This window comes from Misgurnus anguillicaudatus, chromosome 22 (genome assembly GCF_027580225.2).
Source record: "Misgurnus anguillicaudatus chromosome 22, ASM2758022v2, whole genome shotgun sequence".
NCBI classification, from domain to species: Eukaryota; Metazoa; Chordata; class Actinopteri; order Cypriniformes; family Cobitidae; genus Misgurnus; species Misgurnus anguillicaudatus.
The window spans coordinates 26,255,258-26,277,403 of NC_073358.2; the positions used below are offsets into that span (position 1 = coordinate 26,255,258).

Here is a 22,146-nt window from a genome sequence, read left to right on the forward strand (position 1 = left end):
CTTGTTGGGTGAATGCTGCAGCTACTGACCTTATAAAGGGCATCAACTTTCATTGTAAAGCCATCCACGCCTGGAGTCAAAGACATGGACTGGAGATCGGGAATATCAGATGCAAAGTTGGCCTCGAAGGGAACGTCATGGAAGTAGCGGTCACAAACATCAGGCTGCTTTCGGTCCTGTCAGGTGAATTTAAATTGTCACATTGTTAATTTTTTATTAATTATTGCGGATTTATTTTATGGTATTTTTTACATTTAAATGGACAGTTCACGCAAAAATAAAAATTCTGTCATAATTTACTCGACCTCATGTTATTACAAACAAATTTTACAAATAAATTTCAGTAGCAGGAGGTGACTTCTTTTTTCGAGGGCGCATGATGCGAAGGTCGTCACAACATGTATGTAATCCGTCATGTGTGTGGTTCGTAATTTCAAAATATGTGTTCGGCGCATCGAGTGAACCTATGTGCATCATGTGTCTTGTCAAAAAAAGTGCCTTCTGCAGACGTGTCTAAAGAGTTTATGATAAAAGAGACGCTTGCATTTACCAGATACTCGCATAAAGTCACGCTTAATCAGAGTTTACTGTTAAGGGAGTGTCTTGCGTGTATTTTGTGAACGTGAGCGTCTCTTTTATCATAAACGGTTTTGCCGCGTGTGCAGCAGGCACTTATTTTGACAAAACACGTGATGCACATGGTTCACATGACGCAACAAAAACATATTTTGAAAATCCGGGCAACACACATGACACTCCGAACACATATTTTGAAGTTTTACTTTAGTTTTACGCCCCTTGGAAGAGCAGACACGAGCCGCCACTGATACATTTCTTTGTTGTGTGTAACCAAACCATTTTTGAGCACCACTGACTAGTAGTATTTTTCCCTATTATGGAAGTCAATGGTGCTTTTGTTTTCTGCTTGATTACAAATATCTTCCTTTGTGATCAGCAGAACAAAGACATTTATACAGGTTTGTAACTACATGATTTGAATTTTTATTTTGGGGTAAATTCTCCCTTTAAATGTAAAAAATACAATAAAATAATTGATATGTTTTTATTTTAAGTATAGTCATGTTGCGTGATACTCTGTCAAAAATGACTGTAGCTGTCTAACAGATGTAGATCAGTCAGTTTAAACGATCTAAACATGCTTAATCTACAAAACACTCCTTAAACATTTCCACCCACAACGACATTTCTAACGATCAGCCAAAACATGACCACGCCAAGCGTTAAGTCTAGTTAGACCAGTTGGACTAATCCAGACCAGCTGAACTTGTTCAGAGACCCACCAGAAGCAGGAACCTGTGTTTAAGGTGCTTGTTTGGTTGAATGCAGCCGTACTGAGGGCCCTCGTTGTACAGGGTGCCCGTCGGGTCGAAGAAGGGCACGTATCCGTCCCGCCCAGTACACAGGTACACCTTCTCCAGCTGCAGCTTATAGGCTGAATTCAAGTTCTGGTCTGGATTCCACAGTACTCGTCCATAGAGCGTTTGACCTGTGTAATATCAAACAATGAATACATGTAAATGATGGCTATAAAATCTACTTTTTGTGTTATGATTTGCTTTAGATTTACCCATAGAAAAAGCTCCTTTATAGTCCATCTCAGCCACGGACATCTCTGCAGTAGCAGGATCCATTAGAAAGACTTTCTCATTATTACAAAGCTGGAACTCAGTATTCAGTGAGTAGACTACAGGAACAGGACGATTGGTTTGCTGGAAGGCAATAGGCAGCAGGAATCTATCGATTGAGAGACAAGTTAAAAGCCGTTTTAAGTTGCAGAATACTCTCGATGACTTGAACGAACAGCATGCGTCTGACAAAACCTGTATAACAAGTCCACTAAAAGTGGATGACAGTGTTATTAACTATGCAGTGAGCTGCCTCGCTGTTTGTCTGCTACATAGACATTTCGCTTGTATCCAACATGGATTTGTTTTTACACTAGGCTTATCGCAATGCATTCTGGTATTGAAATCTCAAAGATTGCAGGCTGTGCAGCATTATAATTTGGTAAATTAGTATGCTGCATAAGCAACATGACTCTATGTTGGAAGTGCACCAGCTCAGGATGTAGTGTACATCATAGTATAGCTAAACTGTGTTGTACTGTATGAAAATAAATAGTGCTCATAAATGCCTGCTGAGATTATATAAAGCAATTAACATGGTTCTCACACCTTAGTTAACTTCAAATTCAAGGACCTTTCAAGGACTTCCCAGGTCCAATACCCTCAAATTCAAAGGACTAAATGTGGGGACACATTTCAAGTGAGAGCAAGGTAACATCGTGTTACCTTTAAAGATACATTGTTACAGTTCCCTTTAGAGGGAACTCGCGCTGCGTCGCTGCGGTGACACTTTGGGGATGCCTCCGTGCGTCTGAATGTGTATATCGAATTCATCCAATGGTGAGGCTTAACAACAAAGACAGGGTGACGCGGGATTCAGGAAGTATATTGCTATCTGAAATATTGCCGAAGACGGCGTTACAGGGACGCAGGAAGTATGGCAAGAGAGGTGCAGCCTCTCGTTCCCTTCTCAGGCAACAACAGTTACATACGTAACCTGAGAAGTTTTCCTGTTCAAACAAAACTATGCAAAAAAGCATTTTGGTATGAATCAACATTCGCATACAGAAGATATAAGCATTTAAAGTGAACAATTTAGCACGTGTGCGTAAAAGTCTAGAATTGTTATGATATTATCCTACACTACACAGGGAATAATATGGATTTTTTTTTCCAGAAAACTTGCATAAAATATATTCAAGCACTTTCAATGACCTGTATCTATGTATGTACATTTTCAAAAACTTCCCAGGGCCTTGAATTTTTTCCCCCAGATTCACAAACTTTCAAGGATTTAAATGACTCGTCTGGAAATGGTGTTACTTACTTCACTACTATGAAAGTCAATGGGTGATGGGTTACCATCATTTATCAAAATATCTTCTTTTGTGATAAACAGAATAAAGAAACTAATACAGGTTTAAAACAACATGAGCGTGAGTAAATTATGATATTTGGGCGAACTATCCTTTTAACAAGTGAACAGGCCATTCACTAGGTTTTGAAACAGAGCAATTGTCGACTACTGACTAAGCTGAGCTCGCCATAACAAAACATCTTTAACACTAAAGTCTTAAGAGACTTATCAATGTAAAGGCACCATGGTGACATACTTCTCTGGAGCATGAGCCGTGCAGGAGAGAGGCTTGTCCCCCGAGTCAACCCATGCCTGGGTCGGCTGCACCGTGCAGGGAATGAGGAAGACTGTGTACTCCCCAGAGTAATCTTTCCTGGAGCACAACACAAACCACACTGTCAGTCGCATGAAGTTAATATACACTTTCTTGAATGTGATAACATTAGATTTTATTTGACTTATATACCTGCTGTAGGAGCTTGTTGCTCTCCAGAGCTGATATGGGGAATCGAATGACTGTGCACTCCACACCAACTGCAAGTCAAATTCGATGCCTCCCAAATGATCTGGAGCCATCAGATGAGACTTCTGTCCAGGAAGCGTGTGATGTTCAGGGACAAATTGGCCTGGAGGGAGATGAATGTGTCGTAACACGCTTACAAGCCGAAAAATCATGCGTGGAAAGTAAGGCTTCAGTATACATAAACATCAGGTTACCAAAACAATAAAATAAGAAAAAATATTGTAATCCAGACCCCTGAACTTGGCGTGGGTTTTGAACTCGATCACAAGTCGTCCATCATCCCGAATGAAGATACGAATGATCTGCAGTCTAGCTGAAAGAACGCTGTCTGTCTGAATCCCTGCAGTAAAGGCGTTTATTTGCATTTGGTTAACATCATCAATGAAATAATCACAAAGTCTAAACTGTTTTATTGGATTATAATATATTTATGCGGACAATAAAGTTTGCAATAATGCTATATATTCTATTCTCTATATATTATATTATATTTAATAATTTAAATATTAAATAATTGTCTTTATCTTTGTCATGCAAAGCTTTGAAACAATGTAAAAAAACATTGTAAAAAAAAGCACAATAACATTTTTGACTTGACTTAACCCATAGTTGTCATGATCCTGTCAGCCCAGTATGTCTTTATGTGTTTCATGTGACAGGGTCATGGCAGCCCTCACTTTTGTCTTGTCTTGTGTGGAGAGTCACGTGGCCTGTGTTTATGTTTTGTGTACCTTGTGCTTTCCTGCCTTAAGTCTGACCCCGCCCCCTCATTTCCTTGTTAATTATTCATTATTAGTTTACGCCCTTTACCTGTGTGTCCTTGTTCCCTAGTTTAGTTCTACTCTATTTAAAGCCATTGTGTGTGATGTCCTGTGTCCGATCATTGTGTGTATGTGTCACGTTTGACACCGTCATGGGTCCTGTCTTGTTTTATGTCATTTATATTCTTGCCTTGTTTACCCCCTCGAGGGTGTCTCTGTTATATAATAAAAGTCTTTTTGATTGTTGATTGAGAGCTGTCTGCACTTGGGTTCTGTCCTCCACACTCATGACACATTTGATGACGACATCAGGCGATGTCCACTGAAATAAAACATTTGAATTCGCCTTGGGTTTGTCGATTAAGCCACATACGTACCTGTTCTCCATAAGACCGTGTCATAGAAAAAGGAGAACTCCATCTCTGTGTGGTGCTCCAAAGAGGCCCATCCACGAGGAGCAGTGACATAGATGTAAGATACATAGAGCGGCACCTGCACTGTCAGGAATGACTGAGCCGAGTCTCTGACCTGCATAAACACAAAGTCACACATGTTGTACTTGCTGTATGGATTATACTAAAGACTAAAGAGCCACACCAAACTTAGTATAGATAGATAAGCCTATTTGGTTCCTCTTTATAATAAGGGTCCATGAATCAGCGTTTTTAATGTATTGGATAACAATGAATTCATGTGCTGAGTCATCAGTCATGTTATATTTAAACATGTTATTTGTTAATGATTAGTACAGCCTCAACTCGTCATAAGGTATTAGTTCATTATGATTTCTCGACCCTTATTATAAAGTGTTACCGAATATTTATACAGATTTAGTCAGTTTAAATACTGAAATGAGATGCAAATGATGTGGCATCCAAAAATAACAAAAGCAGGTGAATAACAAACCTGAAAGTCGGCAGTAACTGATCCTCCACATACATCGATCAGCTCTGTCATGTCATAATACGCATCAAATGTCCATATACAGCTTTTCAGATTGAGATGCTTGTATAGCTGAATGGTTCTGGGTTCTCGCACATTGGGGTTGAATTGGTACGGACGGTCGTATCCGGGACCCAGGGATATGCTGTCGTAAGACGCATCATCCAGGAAACCAGTTTCTGGGAGTTAATAAGAAACAGAAAATTATTGCATGTTTTTACGAGAATAGCTGGATAGAAAGTATAACGAAATTCATCTGCGTAGTGACTGTCTATATGATTGTAATTTTGATTCTACATGTGAAATCCAGGCTAAAGTCACATAATCGTATTATGAGCTAATGGGGCATCACAGTTAAAGTTACTCAGTTAAACTTACAGTTACTCACCACCGTGTCATCCAAAATGTTGTTGTCTTTCTTTGTTCAGTCGCGAAGAAATTATGTTTTTTGAGGAAAACATTCCAAGATTTTTCTCATTTTAATGGACATCAACACTTAACAGTTAACTCAACACTTAACAGTTTTTTCAACGGAGTTCCAAAGGATTCTAAACGATCCCAAACGAGGCATTAGGGTCTTATCTAGCAAAACGATTGTCATTTTTGACAAGAAAAATAAAAAATATGCACTTTTAAACCACAACTTCTCGTCTATATCCGGTCCTGTGATGCGCCAGCGCAACCTCACGCAAAACGTCGTCACGTCGGGAGGTCACGGAGGACGTATGCGAAACTATGCCCCAGTGTTTACAAGTGTGGAGAAAGAGGACCGTTCCAACGTTGTTGTATGACGAATGATACTAATAAATGTCTTTGTGTCAGTTTTTGTTTAAAATGGTCCGCAAATGTGCATTTCATATATGTAACACGTGACCTTTCTACGTCACTACGCAATTACGTGAGGTCGTGCTGGCGCTTTACAGAACCGGAGATAGACGAGAAGTTGTGGTTTAAAAGTGCATATTTTTTATTTTTCTTGTCAAAAATGACAATCGTTTCGCTAGATAAAACCCATATGCCTCGTTTGGGATCGTTAGAGTCCTTTGTAACTCTGTTGAGAAAAATTGTTAAGTGTTGAGTTAAGTGTTAAGTATTGGGGTCCATTAAAGTAAATTAAAATGAGAAAAATCCTTGAATGTTTTCCTCAAAAAACATTATTTCTTCTCGACTGAACAAAGAAAGACATCAACATTTTGGATGACATGGTGGTGAGTAAATTATTTGGATTTTTTTAAAGAAAATTGACTAATCCTTTAATATTTAAGATATCAAGGTTTTAACATTTTCACAGTATGTTCCTTACATTATGTACACAAAGCTTGGTTTTTAAAGGCTGGGTCACAAATAACATACTGATGTCATTTTCAAACACTGGTCTGTAAAAGGTCATTCTTGGCAAAGATTTGTTTGGTCTTTGCTGTGTGCTTAGATTGTGTCAGGCTTTTCTCACCAGAGATACCGTGCAGGTCTTTAAGTGTGACCAGGTTGGAACAGACATGTTGTTGACGGTAAATGGACTCAGAAAGCAGGAAGTGTAGGTTGTGCAGAGGCATGGTGGACACCAAGGGAAGCATTCCATCTTGATGAGGGATCTGCACGGAGATATGGATCCTGACCAAAGAGAAACAAATACACACTTAATGAGAATGTGTTTTTGGGCCTGCACCTGCATTAAAACGTTTTTAGCCTGTTCTATTCACTTACAATTAGCTACATTGATCTGGTTTTGCTTTGACAATTTCAAAAAGTCTCTCTGACCTGTTTGGATGCTCTTTGTGCTTTACATCCAAGTATTTCAAAGTGGCAATGAAGGACTGAGCCTGGAAGCCCCGGGCGGTTCCCGTGGTAACAGGGGTGTGGCATATTGAGCCCTCAGTGCCGATGGTAGCGATGTTGCTTCTTAGGGGAGTACCCAAATGACCGGCTTTATCTCTGGCCTGCGCTACACAACGCACATGGAAGCGTCTACTAAAATAGATACTGTCCAGGACCTGTGGAGCAATAACATGTACATAAGTGCAGTGTTCTTGTTGCTCAATTGGCAGAACACGGCTTTAGCCATGTAAAAAAATCATGGGCAGCACATATAGCTCGGGAGCACTGTACACCGATTTGGATAAAATCATCTGCCAAATACATAAATGTATATGTGTTGCAATGAATGAACACAGATATTAAAGTGGCAGCTACAGAGAAATGCTTCTTGATCCCATTACACATTAAAGCGACGGTTCACTTAAAAATTAAAAGCATTATCTCATTCCAAACTTGTGTGCTAGGAACACAAAGTGGAAATGTATCGGTCACTCTTTCTAATGCAATTATAATGAATGAGTACTAGAGGTTTCATGAGCTTTAAACTGAACTAAAAAAATAGCACAAAAGTATTATAAAAGTTGTCTATATGATTTATAATCACAACCTGTAGCCACATTTCTCGTTTAGTGTTGTAAGAAAGTAATAGGAATTTGTAATGACATAAGGTTAAGTAAATGATTACTTTGCAGATACCATAAAACACTGGCTAGTAACATCTAACAGTTGTATGGATGACAACAGGCTAATATCATACTGACCATGTGATTGACTGTGGTGTATGGCGTGTTATCCGTCACCGTCTCAAAGGGTGAACGGGCTCCACTGGTGTCTGTGGGAGTTGCAACCTCCCAGCCGAAGTGGATGGAGGTCTGGTTGATGCCTGCCTCCTCGCAGCGTCCTTTCATGACTGAGTATTTGGGATAATGGGGGTCGCAAGGTGTCACACAGACCAAAGGATATCCAGGAGATGGAGATTTCTTACTGCCCTCTTTAGTGACCTCCTGGACGTAGTCATAGTCCGACAGTGACACCACCTTTGAGGAAATCAAAGTGTTCATTATGCAATTATCTAAAAATTTCAAAAAATGTATACAATTAAAAGCTTGACTGATATTGTATACTTGACTGAAATGTTTAGAGCGAACAAGGAAATAAAATAGTAATAGCGAGTGAAAAACATAGCTGTATATACTGTATGATGCTTACAATAGGTGGAGCTGGAAGGATGAGACTTCCTGCCGCTTCCTGATCTAGGATAGTCACTGTTGCCATGGTAATCTCGCCAAGCACCGCCTCAACAGGGTCATCAGGACCAAGGACCAGCGAGAAGGACTCATGCCACTCTCTGTCCTCATTGGACAGAATTTCTACCTTAAAGAGGATATGGTCCACACCTGTCACCAAAAGGAGGGAAGATTATTAAAACATAATTAGACTGTATAATTAGAAGCTACACTCACCTAAAGGATTATTAGGAACACCATATTAATACTGTGTTTGACCCCCTTTCGCCTTCAGAACTGCCTTAATTCTACGTGGCATTGATTCAACAAGGTACTGAAAGCATTCTTTAGAAATGTTGGCCCATATTGATAGAATAGCATCTTGCAGTTGAGGGAGATTTGTGGGATGCACATCCAGGGCACGAAGCTCCCGTTCCACCACATCCCATAGATGCTCTATTGGGTTTAGATCTGGTGACTGTGGGGGCCATTTTAGTACAGTGAACTCATTGTCATCTTCAAGAAATCAATTTGAAATGATTCGAGCTTTGTGACATAGTGCATTATCCTGCTGGAAGTAGCCATCAGAGAATGTGTACATGGTGGTCATAAAGGGATGGACATGGTCTGAAACAATGCTCAGGTAGGCCGTGGCATTTAATTGATGCCCACTAAGGGGCCTAAAGTATGCCAAGAAAACATCCCCCACACCATTACACCACCACCACCAGCCTGCACAGTGGTAACAAGGCATGGTGAATCCATGTTCTCATTCTGTTTACGCCAAATTCTGACTCTACCATTCGAATGTCTCAACAGAAATGGAGACTCATCAGACCAGGCAACATTTTTCCAATTTTTAATGGTCCAATTTTGGTGAGCTTGTGCAAATTGTAGCCTTTTTTTCCTATTTGTAGTGGAGATGAGTGGTACCCGGTGGGGTCTTCTGCTGTTGTAGCCCATCTGCCTCAAGGTTGTGCGTGTTGTGGCTTCACAAATGCTTTGCTGCATACCTCAGTTGTAACGTCTGGTTATTTCAGTCAAAGTTGCTCTTCTATCAGCTTGAATCAGTCGGCCCATTCTCCTCTGACCTCTAGCATCAACAAGGCATTTTCGCCCACAAGACTGCTGTATACTGGACGTTTTTCCCTTTTCACACCATTCTTTGTAAACCCTAGAAATGGTTGTGCGTGAAAATCCCAGTAACTGAGCAGATTGTGAAATACTCAGACTGGCCCGTCTGGCACCAACAACCATGCCACGTTCAAAATTGCTTAAATCACCTATCTTTCCCATTCTGACATTCAGTTTGGAGTTCAGGAGATTGTCTTAACCAGGACCACACCCCTAAATGCATTGAAGCAACTGCCATGTGATTGGTTGATTAGATAATTGCATGAAGGAGAAATTTAACAGGTGTTTCTAATAATCCTTTAGGTGAGTGTAGATATAAGTAAAATAAGACTTACCAGGGTTGAATTTGAGTACTCGACTTTTGGGGTTGTAGTCTACACCTGACTGAGCAGACCCATCCCTTGTGCTGCATCGGATCTTTGAGGTACGGTCAAGGTCTCCCTTACGAATGACCTTGATATTCAAAACTTCGATTCCATCCGGGCCAGGAGGCTCACGGACTTGGAAAGAGGCTTGTTCAAACTCTATCGTAGGTGCTGAAAAGCATGATGTACTGTTTTACGTTTAGGCAATTGACAGACGCATTAATACAAATGGATTAATTTAATAAATGGATGACTATCATGAGTATCCTTATTTTCTGGAAATGTAACCTATGACTTAGTTATCGTTACTAATGTGGTGTTAAAAACAAACAAACTACTCACCATCTTCATCGTTTGTAATGGTCACAGTTATAATGTCACTGACTCCAATCATGGCTCCAATCCAGTGGTCACCTTGTGGGCTGCCGAGATGGACCTGAAACTCTTCTTCAGGCTCAAATACTGAGTCGTCTTGGATCAATACTGTACAATTTTTCACCTGCAAATCAGAAGTTACTGATTTTAATATCAATTAAAATTAAATTTTTGGTCAAAAAGTTAAACGTGTTATAAGTAAAAAAGAAGCAGGACCTTCTCCCCTTTATTAAATGTGATTCTGAAGTCATCTGTGTTTCTCCTCTCCTCAAAGTCATCCATCACCATAGCTGACATTGTGCGTGTGAAACAGCGAACTGAGGACTTATAGGAAAGATCTCCTGTCCTAAAAATGGGAATGTGCAGGACGCCATCTTTCTCCTTTACTGTATACGCCAACTTCTCAAATTGCATGCTAGGTACTGTAAGCAGAAAGCATTTACTCTGTAAGTAACTCCATATGATGCTACTGTAAGTACATGCTTGTTAAATTACATTGATTATGACAGTAGTTGACACACTGTCTTGGGTAGTGTCCGTGATGTAGACAGGTGCTTCATGTGGCTCAGTAAGGACAGCTCCATTGGGAGAACTAAGGAATACGATGAAGGATTCTTTCCCTTCGATTGTAGGGTTCTGGATGTCATCCATTATAGTTAAACTGCACGTCTAAAGAAAAGCGTAAACAAATGAAGAAAGAAAATTGCTTCTCACCTTTAAACATTTGCGATAGACTATTTGGGGGAAAGATTAAACGTTTTATTACCTCCTCAGTTTTGCCTGGCTTAAACTCCACTTTTTTGGAGCTAGGGATGTAATCCACACCAGGGGTTGCTGAATCCTGATCCGCAGGACGTGTGGCACACCACACAGAGGTCACGGAGGAAAGGTCACTGCCTTGCCGCAGCACAGGGATTTCAATGGTGCCTATAGAAGAATATTTCAGAACATCAGTATTGCATAGGCCCAGGTTGCTTTAGTTGGAAGTATATGGATCCGTTTCTTTCTGATCGAACTCTAAATAAAATCTTCTTGGTATAACCTAATGTTGTCAGGCTGTTCAGCCATATTACATTTTTTTTACTTGAATAAAACGACTTAAAGGTCCAGCGTGTAGATTTTTGGTGTTATTCAGCAATGAGACTTTGAATTGCAACTAATGGCTCAGTCCTCAGCTCACACCTCCCTTTCACGTAGTGAAGCTACATTAGCCGCCACAGGACAAACATGTCATCGTCTGTGACAACAATGCGTTCTAAAGAACAGTTTGTCTGTTTATGGCTAGTGTAGAACATGGTGGCGCGATATGGCAACTTCCATATAATGGGACCCGCAATGTATGTAGATAAATTCATGTGTCATTCATGTCAATTTTGTAAGGTCTTCATGCATCACTGATAATATAGTTATGTATATCATATTGCAATTCTGTCAAGAGATCCTTTTAAAAGTTACACAACGACTTTCGGGATTTACTAAAGACGATAATTAGCACTGAAAAGGTGTGGTTTATTTATTTTTGTGACTGACGTTATTGCATATGCGGGTGATTCTCACGAAACCATTGAAACACCACGGCACTAATGATTTTAGCTTTAAAATGTGTAATATAGTAACATGAAAAAGCATCAGAATTAACACAATACTGTGTTCTACCTTGCACAATGTGTGATTTCAACATAAGAATTTATAATTGTAAATTTTATCTCATTTTCTGCTGAAATTCTCATTACCGCAATGTGTCCGGCTGTGTTTGAACATGCGTTATGTTGTAATTTAATCAAATTAACACACAAATATTGAGAATAAAAATAAATGGATGTTTTGCTAGACTACTTTAGATGACAGAAAAAATATTTACTGAATATTCATGTATAATAATAATGAAGAAAAATTAGGAAAATGATGTGTCCATGCCTGATGTTCTCATCCTCCGCAACACTTTTTGAGAACAGTTTAAGCACACATACAGAATTTTAATAAAGTTTGATTTTGAGTGACCAAGCACATGGACCAGTTACTTCAAGATGGCTACCAGGTAAGATCATTTTTTTTTACAGTTAATTTGAAATATTGTCTTGTCAGAATGCATACACGACATTTTGATTATCATTACCGCAACAGATGCTTATTAAATGTTAATTTAATTAGTAGAAGCATAATTCTTTGATTTTAAATGCATGTGCAGAATCTCCAAATTATGTTCTTTCAGGTTTGTCATGTCATTTTGAAAATATGTCAGTGTTGATGTTTTCTGACTGTTGTGGTAATGAGATTTTTTAGGACTAATTTTTTTAATTATGTTACAAAAAGTGTTAAATGATAAGTAAAAGTTTTTAAATTAATGTTCCCATTTACTCCAGACTCTGTTTTTCAATGTCTGGTGGGAAAAAAAGTAAATTTAAGCAATTTTTTCATTTTCATGCTTGACATTTTTAAAACCAAGTTTTCGTGAGAATCACCCATGCATTTCTACGAGTTTTTGCAATGTGCTTGACTAATGTTTGGACATGCGATACAAAAAAAGCATGTCTCAAAGGGGTCATAGCGTGACAATCAGACTTTTTCAATCAGAATTGGGTCCCCAGTGCTTCTATCAACGTAGAAAACATGAAAAAGATGAACCCAGTAACTTAGATTTGGCTATTCTCTGAAAAATTAGGTAGTTCAGATTTCGCCTGTTTTGTGACGTAGGTAGCAAGGCCAATTACAATAATACCGCCCTTAATCTGCACTATCCAACCACGGCACTGCCATTTAATGCAGAGAGAAAGATACAATTGAGTTTCAATTGCAACAAACTACCATCAATGCGATCAGTTTAGGCAGTTTTAACATGCTATGATTAATTATATGTGGGATATTTTATCTAAAACTTCACATACGGACTCTGGGGACACCAAATACTTATTTTGCATCTTAAAGGGGACACGACACAATAATTTTTTAAGATGTCAAATAAATCTTTGGTGTCCCCAGAGCACATATGTGAAGTTTTAGCTCAAAATACCATATAATTTATTATAACATGTTAAAATTACCACTTTGTTGGTGTGTGCAAAAATGTGCCATTTTGGGTGTGTCCTTTAAAATGCAAATGTGCGGATGAAGTGCAAACACTGATCACAATAATGGTGGTTTGATGCAATTCAAACTCAATTGTGCTGTCAATTATTTTTTACCCCTCTCTTTTTTTCTCTTTGCACTAAATGGCAGTGCTGTGGTTGGATAGAGGGGTGCTATTATTATAATAATATCTCCTTATGACATCATAAGGAGAGCCAAATTTCAATGGCCTAATTTTTCACATGCTTGCAGAAAATGGTTTACCAAAAAAGTTACTGGGTTGATCTTTTTCACATTTTCTAGTTTGATAGAAGCAATTGGAACCCAATTATAGCATTTAAACATGCAAAAAGTCAGATTCTCATGCTATGGCCCCTTTAAAATAAAATCTCATAATATGACCCCTTTAAATCATTTTGCGCTTGAAATGGTTGAAATTGTAGCTGATAAAAGAGGCATCAGAGAGCGTGTGGTACAAGGCAGAGGATTTTTTAATATGTAACAGTTTATTTGGAATGCCAGAGGAACATATTATTTAAAAATATTGTTTGGCAATCCATCTTTTTATTTGCTGGAGGAAATCGGCAGAAGTCATCACACAATACCAGTTGTTTTAAAACTTATTGTAAACCTTCACTTTTCAGTGCTCGGATGTTAGTAGACCATGCACAACTCATCAGCTCTACATCTTTGCGACCCTGAACTAATTTGCGCTGCTCTTAATAGGTTGCATTATGGAAATCAACTGTTGCGCCTGTGTTATGTAATTTTCCTTTTTAGTAAATAACCCGCAGATATTACCACTCACATCGGTGCTTTTTCGGAATTGCGCAGTTACGCTTATTAGCCCTGTTTAGTAAATCTGGCCCCAAATGTTAAAATTAAAAAAGATTTTTAGAGAAATAAATAATGATGAATAAATTAATGCTTCTGATTTGTTACTGTAGCCTACTTTCATCAAAACTAAAGCAACAAATTATTACTTCAGTGTCAAATAATCGTATATTTATTACCTACAACATGAAACTACTAACCTGCATCTTCACTGAAGGTGAAGGACCCGTTGCCCAGGAAGACAGTGGAAGCATCATTTGGCCCATCTATGATGACTTTAGCCACTGTGACTCCTCCTATGCGCGCATTGTCCGAGGCATCTGACAGCACCAGCTCAAACTCTTCAGAGAGCTCATATTCACTGTCATCGATCAGTTTCACATCACAAGTGGACATGCTCACACCCGGGCCGAAGATGACGCGGTTCTCACTGCTCATCCCGCGGGTCTTGTAGTCGGATCCAGACTCCAGAGCGTGCAGGCTGCTGCCCTTGGCTGATTTAGGCACAGTGTAGCACAGAGCTGAAACTGTGCTGCCGGTGTCACCTGAAGGAAACACAGATTACCTTCACATCATCACCATGGTGATTATGATAAAAAGAATGATCATTTCTGATTTGTAGTCCTACTATAATTTCACTATAATGTATAATCATTCTCTGATTATGTATCTGATGATTTTCTGTATGGTGTAGTATTTAAAACACATGCATAAAATGCTTAAAAAGTTATTAAACTGACCCTTTCTCTCAATAGGAGCAAAGATAAAGCCCTTGCTCTCATTGACGTGGTAGATCTTTTTATCAAACTGCAGGGTGGGTTCATCCTCTGTGTCATTGATATTAACTTTAGCTCGGGTCACTGAGCCCAGCAGGGCATACACCGGCATGCTCAGTTCCACGTTGAAGCTCTCAATGTTCTCAAAGACCTGGTCATCATTGATCACTATGTTGCACACTTTAGTGTCTTCTCTCTCATCAAACTGAACCTGGGGACCCAAAAATCATTAAAGGTAAATTATAGGAATTGAATAAATTAAATTACAACTTGGCAGTTTGAACCGATCAACATTAGAGTTACCTGGCCTGCATATTCAACATAGTCCTGCTGTCCAGGTCGAGAGCCCATGCTAGATGTGGAGGTCGCAGTGCCCTGTTCAGTACGGCACAGCACAATTGCATATTGGTTCAGATTGCCGGTTCTCTTCACAGTGACTGCCACCGTTCCATCTTTTTCACTCACATTGTAGCTGCAGACAGAAAAACACGTATTACTAGGAAATACAATTATTTTGTACCTGAAAGAAATTGCTTATTTACGTAAGGTTGAGAACTAAATTCGAGGCACACCTCTTGTGCTCGAAGCTGATCAGAGACCACTGAATGTGGAACACATTGTCACTGACCACATTCGGTTTGCTGTCCTTCACAAGAAACTTAAAGTTGTCCATGGTCTCCTGATTTTTGTTCTCATTCAAAACGTATCGGATAAGGCCCAGGTTTATGTCAGCTGCAAGACAATACATTTAAGGATACCTTAAAAGGTGGGCTTGACTTGATGGAATTTAAAGGATTAGTCAATTTTCTTTAAAAAAAATGCAGATAATTTACTCACCACCATGTCATCCAAAATGTTGATGTCTCTCTTTGTTCAGTCAAGAAGAAATTATGTTTTTTGAGGAAAACATTCCAGGATTTTTCTCATGGACTTTATTGGACCCCAACACTTAACAGTTTTAGAAAGGTCACGTTACATATATGAAACGCACATTTGCGGAACATTTTAAACAATAAACTGACACAAAGACATTAATTAGTATCATTCCACATACAGCGATGTCGGAACGGTCCTCTTTCTCCACACTTGTAAACACTGGGGCATAGTTTCGATACATTATCTGTGACCTCTTGATGTGATGGCGTGTTTCGTGAGGTCGCGCTGGCGCGCCACAGGACCGGAGGAGGACGAAAAGTTGTGGTTTAAAAGTGCATATTTCTTTCCAAAAATGACAATTGTTTCGCCAGACAAGACCCTTATGCCTCGTTTAAGATCGTTTAAAGTCCTTTGAAACTGCAATTTAAAACTGTTAAGCATTGGGGTCCATTAAAGTCCATTAAAATGAGAAAAATCCTGGAATGTTTTCCTTAAAAACATAATTTCATCTTGACTTAACCAAGAAAGACATCAACATTTTTGATGAAATTGTGGTGAGAAAATTATCTGGATTTTTTTTAAGAAGATGTACTAAGTTCATATAGTTTGATAACCCTCTACTCTATATAGTGTCATAAATACCTTGTGTGAAAGAGGTGATGGGTTTTCCAGGTTTAAGTTTACTCTCCAGGTAACCGTATTTAGGTTCTGTAGTGACTTCATAAGTCAGCTGTCCATCATCTGTGTCCGGATCAACAGTAAGAAGCTCTTTCTTGGATATCAGATTGGTGGCCTGTAATAAAGATATTCAGACCGTAATGAATAACTTATGCAACATAAACCCAGCAGGTGGCGCAAGTGCGCCAACATTTGTTCAGATGCCAACATCTCACTGCGGACGCCTGAATGGACGTAATCCAGAGCTGAGCTTCTATATCTACTCATTATCTACCTTATTCTCCATGTACTCCAGCCACTGCAGGCCCAGGTTGGTGACAATTCGAGGGGTTCCATCATCAACAGGCAAAATGTCAATTTTAAACTTTTGTGGAGCAGCGGTCACCACCTGAAACAAAGGAGGCAATTTAATATACACAATGTTAAACCGAAAGTTTAAATAAAACACAGAAGCATTCAATCTCACTTTGATCCTCCTACATACAGTACAGTATGGTAGTCCATTTAAATTCAAATGTTAAGTCGAGCTATCTGCTGAGTAATGCTGTTCAGAGCCTCCAAGATTAAATACTGTCACAGTACTGCTATTTTGTCATCCTACAACAAGATGAGGTTCCCCATTTCCAATGTCCACTGAGAGACTATTTACCTCCCAGGGCAAGTGACAGTGAGCTGACACAGCTAAAGCAGTTGATGATAGATCGAGTTATTATGAGGGAGAGAGACGGAAACTGGCATATTGCATAAATTGCTATGTTAGTCAAATAGATTAAATTTTTTAAGGTCTTTCATTTGAGTGTATAGAACTCAGCAATACACAAACACACACACACTTGTATGTAAATGAAGACCAAGGGGTTAAAGTGAGATTTTGGAGGCAAGGTCTACCAACCTCTTTTCCACCCTCCTCGATGATAAAGAACATGTTGGTGCCATCACCAACAGTGAACGTGAATCTGTCTTTAAGGGAATTACTGCCATCATGGTTGTAACTGATGCGGTTTTGATAGATGTCATCCATAGTGAAGGTGTTTGTCTGACGGTAATGTTGACCGTTACTGGTGCGCTCAATGGTGCCATGACGAGGAGCCTGAACTATAGTGAATGTAACAGAGTCCTCCTAACAGTAAGATAGAGAAAGAAAGATAGACTGTCAGATGTGGGAAATTAAATGAACAGATTAGACAGATGTCCGCTGTTGGCGACAGTGAATGTGAATGGAGCTCGAAGCATTCTTTAATAACCGAAACATAGCAACAAGATTTTTCCAGTATAGCTCCAGATGTTTGCAAAGTTTCAATTGCAAGGGGGGTGCATTGATACAGTACAAAAATATAATTATTCACAATTTTGAAAAGACGTCACATTTGACTGGCGTTAACTTTGTATAGAAAAGAAACGTTTCGTATATTTTACATTTGTTATCTTAATACATGTCACAAAGTTAAAGAGTGATTCTTGCGAAATTAGACTTATGAGGTGTCATGAAACATTTTGATAAAAAAGGTAAATGCAAAATAAGAAGCATACAGTTACAAACATCTCTTCATGTACTATTTTGCACATGATTTAAATGACATCATACAAACCAAATTTTTTTTTCACATTTAAGGGGAAAATTTTCATTACCGAAATGTGTCCATGACTGGATTTGGGTTCTTTGACATGGAAATATTTATAATTAAAAAAACAAAAAAAAAATAAAAAGCTTCAGTGCATGTTATACTCTAAACATTTACAGTAAAGAAACATGTGGTATTTGGTGATCATTGGTAAATGTAGAGACAATAATAAGGAATATAAATGTGTCCAATTTTCTCATCCTCCACAACAATTTTCAATCATTGTTTAAGCCCTCAAGGAACTAACATTTAAAAAAAAAAAATGGTTAGAAGGGACATAATTGACTGTGACACTCAAATGGCTACCAGGTAAGCAGTTCTTATGAAATTTTGTTTGTCATAGTACCTAGACAACTTTTTAGTTCTCATTACCGAAACATGAGTTTTTAAATGGATTTATTACATGGCTCTCTGGAATGCTTGATTCTGATTGGTCAGTTGAGACATTTGCAGACTCGTTTTTTTTCAAATAATAACTGCTCCAAAGTAATAACGCATAGCCGGTACTACTTGTATGTTTAAAAGCCCTCCTCGCCAACAAAGATTAACGTTTGGTGCCAACTTGTGACAAACACTGGACAACCACAATTAACAATGGAAAATTTCGACATTAATTTTAACATGTACTGAAAAAACAAAACATTTAAACAGTGTATAGATTTGGACGATTCAAATGGCTCCCCAATTAAGATGAAAAAACGAAAATTGAACTACGAAGAAGAACAAACAACGACAAGACACAGAGAGCTTACTGAGACTGAACTTGACAAAATAGAGCATGACAGCTAAGAAGCCAACACACAAAAAAATACAGAATGGGCAATAAAACTTCTCAAAGACTGGCTAAAAGAGAAAAAAATGGAGACGGACCAGTATGAAGCAGAGGATCTTAATGAGGTATTACGACCATTTTATGCATCTGTGCAAAGTTTTGCGGAAGGATAAAAATGTTAATTTAAAGCAAATATGCCAATAAAATGTTTTAAATTCATATTTATGTCCAGTTTGTTTCCTTATGTGGCAAGTAGCCGCGTAATAAGCGGGATAATGTACAGGCAGCCGGTAGTTATCGCGAAAATAAGCCCCTTCAGTGTGATACAAGACCCTCCACTTCGCGTCGGGTCCTGATCACACTGTCGGGGCTTATTTCGCGATAACTACCGGCTGCCTGTACCTTATCCCTTACATATTTAATGTAATATCATGTTGCGGTAATGATAATATTTGATAAGGATAATCTAAAAAATGTAAATAATTCTATAGGAAATATTTTTAAATCCTCTAAAAATAATGGTTATAGTGGGCCCTATCTTGCACCCAGCGCAATTGACTTTGTCAGTGACGCATGTATCATTTCGTATTTTGGACCGGTGCACAGCGGGTTTTTCCCTCCAAAGACGCACGTCGGCAAACTAGGGAATGAACTTGCGCTCCCTGGGCGGTTCAGCGCAAAAAAGGAGGCGTGCTCCGGCGCAAACCATCTCTTATGCTATTTTGCAGTTTCAAAAAACAATTGCGCTACTAACCAAAAAAACTAGTCTAAAGTCAGTGGCGCGTTGCGCGTGGTTCATTATGCTATTTTAAGGGCGCATGTTTGACCATAATGTATAGCGTGCACAACGCGCATTGCTTATCTAATCTACACAGATGCAACAGTTATTTTTGCAAATCATTAATTGTTACAATAAAAAATATGAGATAAGGGAAATCAAATCATAAATTGTTACAATAAAAAATATGAATAAATGAGATAAGGGAAATCATTGTGGTGTGCATTGTTGTGATAGTTTTTATTTATTTTGTGTGGCAGCGTTAAACAATTATCATGCAAATAACGATTAAAATATTTTCATACGTTTGTTGTGTGGCTGTATTACGTTTATTTATCTAAAAAATAATTAAAATGTTTTCATAAGAAACCTTCATGTATGTGAACTTGATTTGTAAGTGTACTTTGGGGTTGGACCTTGCTTGCGTTTCTTGTGTCCGATTTCAAAGCCCCCAAACCCTTTCAGCGCTGAGGGTGGACGCAGCGATGTCCTCCTGTGTGCCCGGCGTGCCCGATTTATGCTGGCAAGCTTGGGATCCCCCAGTTTCCTGACATCATTGTAGTGCTTGGCGAAGCTGATTAGACAATTGCGGCTATTTCCTCTCACGACTGTTTAACAAACGCTTATTTGAGCGGGTTTCTCCCATCCCCATACAAAACAACTTCTCTGTCTTTGACTGCTCTTACAAGAACGTGGGTCTCCTCGGCTGTGAACCGCTCCTGGCGTGCGCCTGTCAAATCCGTCAGAATAATAGCAACCCGCCATGGAACTTGCGCCCTTGCGTTTAAAGGGAATGTTGGATAGCGTTCTGATTGGTTTATTTGACGTTACGCCCAAACCACACCTATGAATAATTAACCTACTTCAGACCAACCCCTTATTGATTTGCGCCCGGCGCAAGACTTATTTCTCCCGCCGGGAAAATAGCAAAGGCGCCCAAGATCCGCCCACAAGTCACTTGCGCATTGCGCTTCGGACTTGCGTTTCAGATCGTTAAAATAGGGCCCAGTAAGTTCAGACCTTAATCTTATATGTGCAAAAAAATTGGCTTCAAGAGCTTTAAAAAAATCTGATTCTGGACACCTTCTAAGTCTGGATTTCGTGAGAAGCATCCTAAATTGTTTCTGATATAAATTTAATTGTAGTATAGGTTAAAGGATTTGACAGTGATTGAAAAAACATAAAAATTCTTGCTCTGCTTCCACCCTATATCCCACACATACTGCAATATAAATTTGCACAGAAACCCATTACACATTAAACACACAGTCCTCCTTTTTAAAGAATAAATAAAGCACCACCAAAGGTTAATTGCAAGCACAACCTGGGTAAACATGCAGCTGGCTATCTCAACGATACCTCTGTATCAGCATCTGTGGCCTTCAGTTCAAATTCGGTGATCGTCTTCCTCACTCCCTCCTGCACTCTCATCCCTGGCACCTGCAGCACGGGCAGAGAGTCGTCCACCGGCCGGATTGTGATGTAGAACGTCTGTGATATCTGGAGGGCACATACATCACGTGTATTTTATTTGAGGCATCAAAGTAAAATGAAACTGGTAGTTTATTTGGAATAAGGAGGATACGGCGCTTGGAAATAAAGTCAGTTTATATTTGCGCTCAAATGTTCTTCAGTACAAAATCTAATTTCTCACTAATTTGATTTCTGCAATTATCCAATCACAGTTAATTGCAGAGATACAGACAAACCATAAAGAAAAACGGTTTACAACCATTGGGATCTTTAGTCAAATAGACACACAACACAATAAATAAACCCTTATAAAAGTGCTTATTGGATTTACCATTTTATGATAATCCGACTAAGGGACTATAAAAAATAAGACAATAATTGGGCAACAACACAAAAACAAAGTGTATTTGCAAACCATTTTACATTCAAATAGTAGAGGAGTAGTTTTCCCACCGAGGGAATATGTCATTGTTGACTACTTCAATGCTCCGGTATGCTAATCTCTTTTTACAGCCTCACTGGCCGGCTTGTGTTTGTTCAAGCACTTTCGGCCCCAATTAGTGTGTGTGTGTGTGTGTGTGTGTGTGTGTGTGTGTGTGTGTGTGTGTGTGTGTGTGTGTGTGCGTGTGTGTGAGTGAGTGTGTGTGGCCGTGTATGTGCTGGTAATGAAAAGAAAGGACTTGCAGAAAGAAAAAGAAAAGGGAGAGGCACTGGTGAGTTTACTAAGGGAGGAATTGTGTGCGTTCTGAATTTGTGGAATGTATGTGTTTCTATTAAAGCCATCAAAGTTGGTAATGTGTGGCAATTTACTGTGGTTAACTAAAGAATTACCACAATTATTCCTGCCTGTTTATAAATTCTGTAATAAGAAATGACTTCCTAATTTCCCGCAATTCAAAGCGTCTCTCCAAACCACACTTAATCAGAACAGGCAATACAGAATGCAGTGACAAAGGACGCATAGTTGTATTAAAATACTAATTGTAATAAAAAGATGTCAGTGTATGTCTGTAATGATATAATATTACATATTATAAGGTCTATTTTTATGATTTCTATTTACAATATTGTACAGGTTGAGAATTTACAGTTAGTCTAAAATTGTTAACATATTAGTTAATGCAAATTAATAACATGAATTTAAAAAGAACAAATGAAGAGTTTTGTTTGGTTTGAAAAAAAATGAG

At 38.8% G+C, this 22,146-nt stretch overlaps 1 protein-coding gene across 1 annotated transcript in view; it reads right to left on the reverse strand.

Annotated features, from left to right (window-relative positions):
* fras1 (Fraser extracellular matrix complex subunit 1) overlaps positions 1-22,146 on the reverse strand; it is a 271,538-nt gene that overhangs the window by 2,195 nt on the left and 247,197 nt on the right. The window contains exons 49-73 of the mRNA XM_073861042.1: positions 20,846-20,986; positions 17,207-17,434; positions 16,589-16,702; positions 16,279-16,429; positions 15,333-15,492; positions 15,064-15,232; positions 14,725-14,971; positions 14,185-14,529; positions 10,851-11,011; positions 10,606-10,753; positions 10,301-10,506; positions 10,052-10,208; positions 9,680-9,880; positions 8,194-8,381; positions 7,746-8,021; positions 6,928-7,160; positions 6,620-6,780; positions 5,134-5,348; positions 4,605-4,755; positions 3,699-3,806; positions 3,410-3,569; positions 3,200-3,316; positions 1,589-1,755; positions 1,302-1,507; positions 30-176 (exon numbers count right to left, since the gene is read on the reverse strand). Coding sequence (XP_073717143.1) covers positions 30-176; positions 1,302-1,507; positions 1,589-1,755; positions 3,200-3,316; positions 3,410-3,569; positions 3,699-3,806; positions 4,605-4,755; positions 5,134-5,348; positions 6,620-6,780; positions 6,928-7,160; positions 7,746-8,021; positions 8,194-8,381; positions 9,680-9,880; positions 10,052-10,208; positions 10,301-10,506; positions 10,606-10,753; positions 10,851-11,011; positions 14,185-14,529; positions 14,725-14,971; positions 15,064-15,232; positions 15,333-15,492; positions 16,279-16,429; positions 16,589-16,702; positions 17,207-17,434; positions 20,846-20,986 — 4,557 coding nt within the window. The remainder of the gene's footprint in view (positions 1-29; positions 177-1,301; positions 1,508-1,588; positions 1,756-3,199; positions 3,317-3,409; positions 3,570-3,698; positions 3,807-4,604; positions 4,756-5,133; positions 5,349-6,619; positions 6,781-6,927; positions 7,161-7,745; positions 8,022-8,193; positions 8,382-9,679; positions 9,881-10,051; positions 10,209-10,300; positions 10,507-10,605; positions 10,754-10,850; positions 11,012-14,184; positions 14,530-14,724; positions 14,972-15,063; positions 15,233-15,332; positions 15,493-16,278; positions 16,430-16,588; positions 16,703-17,206; positions 17,435-20,845; positions 20,987-22,146) is intronic.